The 6,720-nt window shown below is 39.0% G+C and overlaps 1 protein-coding gene across 1 annotated transcript; it reads right to left on the minus strand.

Annotated features, from left to right (window-relative positions):
• Positions 1 to 269: 269 nt before the first annotated feature.
• polg2 (polymerase (DNA directed), gamma 2, accessory subunit) lies at positions 270 to 6,503 on the minus strand. The gene is made up of 8 exons (XM_074630577.1): positions 5,658 to 6,503; positions 4,118 to 4,223; positions 3,318 to 3,423; positions 2,598 to 2,783; positions 2,232 to 2,369; positions 2,036 to 2,116; positions 1,759 to 1,859; positions 270 to 1,648 (listed from the first exon to the last, which is right to left on the minus strand). Exons 1-8 carry the CDS (start codon positions 6,172 to 6,174, stop codon positions 1,483 to 1,485), a joined length of 1,401 nt encoding a protein of 466 aa, XP_074486678.1. The 5' UTR covers positions 6,175 to 6,503; the 3' UTR covers positions 270 to 1,482.
• Between the last annotated feature and the right edge of the window lie 217 nt (positions 6,504 to 6,720).

The following is a 6,720-nucleotide window of genomic DNA, read 5'->3' on the forward strand; positions in this document are numbered from 1 at the left end:
GATGCTTTGACAGGAAGATACAGAAGAAATACATCATTTTTTAATTGAGGCATGCAGATTCTCACCAATACACAGCCCTAATTTAGAGATGTAAAATATGATGAAGATTGTGTAATATGATTGGAAGCTTATGAACAGTTATAAAATGATCCTTGAGGTAAGACTCAAGTGTTTTTCCAGGGTCAAGAATGATCTTTGAACCTCACATTAGTAATCAACTAATCTACAACAACTAACAGGGAGAACAAGGACCATCACAACAACACAAATTTAAATATTAAAAGAGACATTCTGTATATTTTAATAGAAAGTGAGACAGAAATAAACACACAAAAGATTTATCCCAATCCTCCTTCGGTCATGTAAATACCACCCTGGTGAATTCACACAGTGACTTTATCACATGCAGTAGTTATCCACCTCTTTGTCTCAGAAGCACTGATAGGAGGCTGTAAGTCCTTAAAGGAGCAGTGTGTAGGATTTAGTGGCATCTAGCGGTGAGGTTGCACCCCTCCGTTTCCAAGTGTGTAAAGAACCTACGGTGGCCTTCAGGTTCAGCAGAAAACAGGAAACTCTGGTGTCACTCTGAAAACATGAAGGCCACGCCAATATTTATCCTCCTTTTCTGCCGTTGCCTGTCACGATTTCGTTTAGCTTCATGTTTCTGCTTCTTTGACGACGAGGATTCATGCTCCCTTTCTTTTTCTTGTGCTAAGTAATAAGCACAATTCTCCATTTGTCAAAATTTGGGTTCTCAAAATTCTCACAACACTAAATGGTTAGCCAGCAGCACCAGCACCAACTTATTCCTCTTCTTTCTTCTTCCTCCGTCTTTCAACTGGTGCATTCGCAACACCAAATTTAAGCTGCCACCTCAATGTAAAACCGTGAAAGTCTCTCTCTAGAGCCAGTGTTTGGCTTGTCAGTCCTGTGCTACTGTAGAAACATGACGGAGCAACATGGCGGACTCCGTGAAAAGCACCCGCTCCCTATGTAGCTAGAAGAGCTCATTCTAAGGTAACGAAAACACAATGATTCTTAGAGTCAGGTGATTATACACTAATGAAAACATAGTTATGAATAATATATTCCATTATTGCTAATAGATCCCCCTAAATGCTATTCGCTGGACCTTTAAGTCATACCCAATAAAAATCTTGGGGTATGTGCAACATAAACTTTGAGCAACATGACACACTGTGCACATCTCCTCGTCACCAGTCACAGAAGCTTTTTCAAAGATGAGGTACAGAATGGCCACAGCCACATAAACACATAAAATATCCACAAGTCCTAATTCGGTCACATTGAGTCAAAAGTCATTCAGGAAAAGATTAATTTCCATTAAATGCTCCGTTCAGCTGAAATATTCCTCACAAGGAAGTCCCTAACTCGTAGATTTTGTTCCTGGAAGGGATGCAAAACCTGAAGCAGCACAATATTCAGACCTTTTCCATTTAGCTGCCAAAACAAAAAGTCCATTCAGATGTTGTCGGCAGCAGAAATGTATGTGGAGAGAAAGTTCTTGATCTCAGAGACGTGCTTGGTCTCTCTGATGGTGGTGTCTCTGCTGCGGACTTGAAGCAGGCCGCTCTCCAGCGTGTTCTCGCTGATCACCACGGTGAAAAGCACTCCCATCTCATCGTACCTGAAATGCATCGAAGCAGAGACGCACATCAGTCCGAAGCAAGACAAACATTGTTAATTTGCTGCTAATGAGCAATTTTGCTTCCATTACAACACTGAATTGTACTTTACTTTGCATTCAGCTGCTCCATTGACGTTGGCTGAGTGTCGAGATACCCGGGCCACGCAGAGATCTTAGCCTCCATAAACTCCTGCAGCAGCCCTTCACAAACCTACAAAATAATCAAATGCTCATTAATGTACATTCACTGATGCCTACGCAGCAAACAAGTTCAATTAAATACTTTAGTGCTGAATCTATCATCAGTTGACTCACTGTTGGGATGTGTATTCACACAGATTTAATCAAGATAAAATAAAAACAATTGATCATAGATGTTTTTCTTACCTGCCTCAGCTCCACAGTGGCTCCCCTGCCAATGTCTAAAGCCACTTTGACTGGAGCCAACACTGGATGCAACTTCAGGACCTGAAATCAACAGCGAACCCAAGCTCAGTGATAGAGGATCACATCACAAAAGAATGAGACGGTGGAATAACATATTATCATTTTTTTTACAAGTGGGTCAGCGTTGGGTCATCACCTTCCTCTGCACCAGCTTCTGCTTGCCGTCTTCTTTCTTCTGCTGCTGGAGTGAGTTGGACATGAAGGCCATCACACCGCGGTCCATGTTCCCGGTTACCGAGACGATGTGAGTGTCTGACTTACGGCCATCTCGACTCTGAATAGTGTTTATAAAGACAATTAACACTGCGTGTGATTACCTTGAAGAAAAGCCAAAATAGCAGCAAATAGCTGCTTTGTGATTTTTCTGGAAATATCTCCATGATGCTGTCAAGCGTGATTGCTTCGGCAACCTGACAGGTAAGAAACTGAATGCAGACATAGAAAGCACACATACAAAGTGTCCTGTCATGAAGACACTAAAAAAACAGATATGCAGGCTGACCTGTAGTTTGGAACGGACTCCTTTGTGTGTGTGCAGCAGCTCGGCGTTTCCTCTGCTCCACAGCGTCTCCAGGGGCTCCTGTCCCCACGGGAACCTGTAAACGATCCTCACACCACGAGACGCCGCCGCCTCGAGCTCCTCCTCTGGGACGTCACTGCTGCTGAAGTCTGATGGAGACAGGGCAAACTGGAAAGACATGGCATGGGTTGACCAGAGTTCATGTAACTGAAGATTTAGTAATATTTACAATCCCTGACTTCTCCCCAAACTTCCTATCTCAGTGTTGATTTTTGAAGTCTTAAAGCTCAAAACATCAGCGGCTTTCTGGAGGGAAATTTTATGTTTGGGGGCCTTGCAGGAAGATCAGGGAGGTTATCTTTGAGTAATAAAAATGAGTATCAATGATGGGACGTCATAAGATATTTTAGACCGTTTCAGACTGAACTTGGAGTACTTATAAATGAATACATTCATCATAGACCTTCATATTTGATATTTCCACTTATTGTACTTCTGTGTTTGTAGTACTGTATTTCCTACCTTGTAGGTGGTTATAAATATATTGTAATCCAAGCAAAATCTACAAAACACAAGAATACATGTTTCCTACGTGCTGTTTCCAACATATAAAAGTGTGTGTGTGTATCTGAGTAATGACGAGGATCTGTTCAGCTTACAATCATTGCTCTGAAATACTCCTTCATATTTAACAATACTCACTTTCCTCCACCACTTCAGTCTCTGTCGCGTCCAGTGATCCAGCCACTGGGAAGAGGTACGAGGAGAGCAGAACCACACCAGAGACGTCTGGGTGACCTCAGCCGGGCTGGCAGACAAAGAACCATTACTTTATAATTACAGCAGCATTAAACACACTTTTTAGCTGTTAACTGTATTCAAATATACTTTTTTTATTAAGAAATAGAGCAATGCTCTATTATCTCAGAAAACCAGGGCCAGTTTGCCCTCTAGTGGTTAAATAATGAACAGTGTACAACAACATGAATGCAAACAATTATTGACATGAAAACTGATATGATCAGAAGAGCTAGTTTGACTGACTGTAGGTGATGTGCTGCAGACCAATCTACAGAAAAGTGAAATGGTTTTGTTTACCAAATGTAAGGAGATAAACAACATTTTTACAGGACATTGTTTTTGGAAATGGCCACAATAACCAAAAAGATGCTAGACTGTCTAATCTATTTATAAATACATTACATGTTCATACTGATGTACCTTTTCATAGGATTAGCAGTCAGTGAGTTGTACATATTGCTAGCATTCCATGTTCAGAAGAGTGGGTAGAAAAAGGTTTAATAATTTATAAAAGACGTTATTTTTTTTGCACACATTACTCAATTACTACGACCACATACTTGTCTTCATATAACATACAGGTGGTGCTAACATAAAGTCATCAAGCAATATTGAGTATGAAGGAGCAAAAATAATTTTAATACAGACAGACAGACAGACAGACAGACAGACAGACAGACAGACAGTAGATGAAGCCTCACCAACCGGAGCCATCTAAGGGCTGGAAACACAGACCAGTCTCAGCCAGGCCGAAGGGCAGCTTCCTGTTCACCAGCTTCAACGAGGGGACAAATTGCTCCAAGGCACCTGAGAACAAAACCAGACTGAATTACTGTTGTGTTTGTATTCAATTCTTTCTAATTTTGTACTTCAACAAAGATGATTAACATTGTTTGATAAGTCAATTGTTTTGTTACAAGTTGAGGATAGATACCACCAGTTATGTTCCCAAGAGTGATGCACTATCCTTTTGTCCCTCTATAGACTAAACTAATAGGGATGCACCGATCCAACCTTTTCAGTCCAGATACTGATAGCGATACCTGGGCTTTGGGTATCGGCTGATACCGAGTACCGATCCAATACCAGTGTTTAATCAATAAGCTGTATGCCTCACTGTGTGGAAGTGACTGGGATCATTCTTTTATGTGTACGGCAACATCAGGCTACGCTTTGCTAACTTTTTAAAGCAAAATGTGAACAATAAATACATATATATAAATGTATTTAATTGTTCTTTATTATTAAAATGATAAATCATACACCAGTAACTTGGTAACAAAAATCTTCAAAATTAACAGGAATTACAATTCAAGTGTAACCCTTTTTAATTCATTGGTCAAAACTTAAGCAGGAATTAAATATACAGTATATTATGTATGTAGTTTATAAAAATAAAATTGACTTGAATAAATCTGCCCCATTGTAACAGATATCTGATCCATTATCAGTGCATCCCCTTTATAGACTGATATCATCAAAGATGAGGACAGGTACAAATCCCAGCTCCTTTGCAGACTGTTAATGTCCTAACCTCAACCACAATGATCCTAAACTTAAATATAATATCTGGTAGGTGGAGTTGAACTAGGATAGACTCAACCAAGGTCAGATTTTACTGGAGCTCCATGATGGTTTGCTGAACCAAAGATAGTCTATCTTGTAATCACCTTGCTATACACATACTGTTAAGAATTTCCCGGTAAAATAACAGTAAAGAACTGGCAGCAGGGTTGCCTTTATGTTACTCTAAAATTAACAGTATTATACTGTCGCTGAAATCTACAGCTTTGTACTGTTAATGAAAAATACAGTTTTTTTTTATTAATTTCAAAGTATTTTACAGTGAATTTACTGTTTAAAAATATATTATATGTCTGTTTTTCACCTTTATTTTACATTATCTTACTGATTTGTTTGAATGCACTATTTATTTTTTACATACATTTTAATAAACATTATTTTTTGCGTAGATGAATAGACTTAGCAGGTTACAGACAGGAATAGTCACATTAAAGGCACTTGTTAGGAAAAAGGCTATAAAATATACTTGTTGACACTTTTCCCCAAATGTCTGTCTATGTAGTGAAGAACAGTGCTAATCCACAGATTTTCCAATCATGTACAATGTACAAGCCTCACATGTGCAGATCAGGTCCCAGAATTCAAACAGTGTTGTTTACAGTGCACCAAACTTCATGTCATCATAATCATCCTACAATATGTCATGCAGGACTCTACCTTGCAGGAAGTTTGTCCTCAGAGATGGAGACCTCTGAATGAGCATCTGCACCTTCTGGATGAGCTGCTCTTTGCTCAGATCTTGCTGCTCAAGTATGTGTTTTAAATGTTCAGACTCAACAATCCCCAGTCCATCTGTTGCTGTGTCCTTGCTGCTGCTGCTCAGAGTGTTTATCCCAAACACCTGAGCTGTGGAGCTGGTCACAGAGTGCCACCACTGCTCCAGCAGGTTCCTCCTCAGCTCCACGCCCAGAGGACCATAGCTGCAGCTCATCCCACACCTAAACAGCTCTGTGTTAGTCTCACCAGGTGAAACATAGTACCTGTCCACACAGAGCTGCAGCAAAGTCCTCACCTCATCCAAACCCTCACTGGATGGTGATGCACTGCAGTGTCTCCTGGTGTGTTGCTGCAGAGCAGGTGTTATTCTGCACTGGGAGGTTTTTAATATGCAGAGGAGTCTTGATGGGACGTTTCTGACACAGTGAGACAACATGATGAGAAGCTTGAGAGACATCCAAAGGTCGTCTAGTGTAGTGATGACTCCTCATGAGTAAAGTCCAAATAAACCTTAAAAACTACTGTAAAATACACCATTTATGTTAAAATGATAGTTGTCACACAGTTAATGTTCATAATCGCTGGAGAAAGTTTGAAATTCACAGGAACTACATGTGACATGTGATCCGGAAGTGAAATCTTTACATCCGGGTTACGAATGCTTCGGTCAGATGGTGCATTCAGGGTCTTTCTGAAATAATCAGTGTGTTTAGATATATTTTAACATACTTCATATTCAGTATAATTTTGACAAAAATAAGTTTTATTTTATTGTTTTATTTATTTAGTTAAATTAATGTCTATATTTTTTAAAGTTTTTTTTTTACTCAAGTAGTAATGCTTTTCATAATTATTAATAATATATATTTTATTATCATATATATATTATATTATTATATACATTATATTATATATTAAATTATATATTAATAGTAAAATATAATATTATATATTATTTTTTCCCCCCAGGCCATCAGACTTTTAAATATCTAATTCATACACC

The sequence above is a fragment of the Sebastes fasciatus genome, chromosome 3 (assembly GCF_043250625.1).
Source record: "Sebastes fasciatus isolate fSebFas1 chromosome 3, fSebFas1.pri, whole genome shotgun sequence".
Taxonomy (NCBI): domain Eukaryota; kingdom Metazoa; phylum Chordata; class Actinopteri; order Perciformes; family Sebastidae; genus Sebastes; species Sebastes fasciatus.

Bases quoted from the DNA above. Each gene is read 5' to 3' on its own strand.
- polg2 (XM_074630577.1), bottom strand. From the start codon at position 6,174: ATGTCTCTCAAGCTTCTCATCATGTTGTCTCACTGTGTCAGAAACGTC. The intron at 2,784-3,317 runs GTGAGTATTGTT...ATGTCTTTCCAG, and splicing joins GACTGAAGTGGTGGAGGAAA to TTTGCCCTGTCTCCATCAGA. The intron at 2,117-2,231 runs GTGATGACCCAA...TGTTGATTTCAG, and splicing joins AGAAGCTGGTGCAGAGGAAG to GTCCTGAAGTTGCATCCAGT.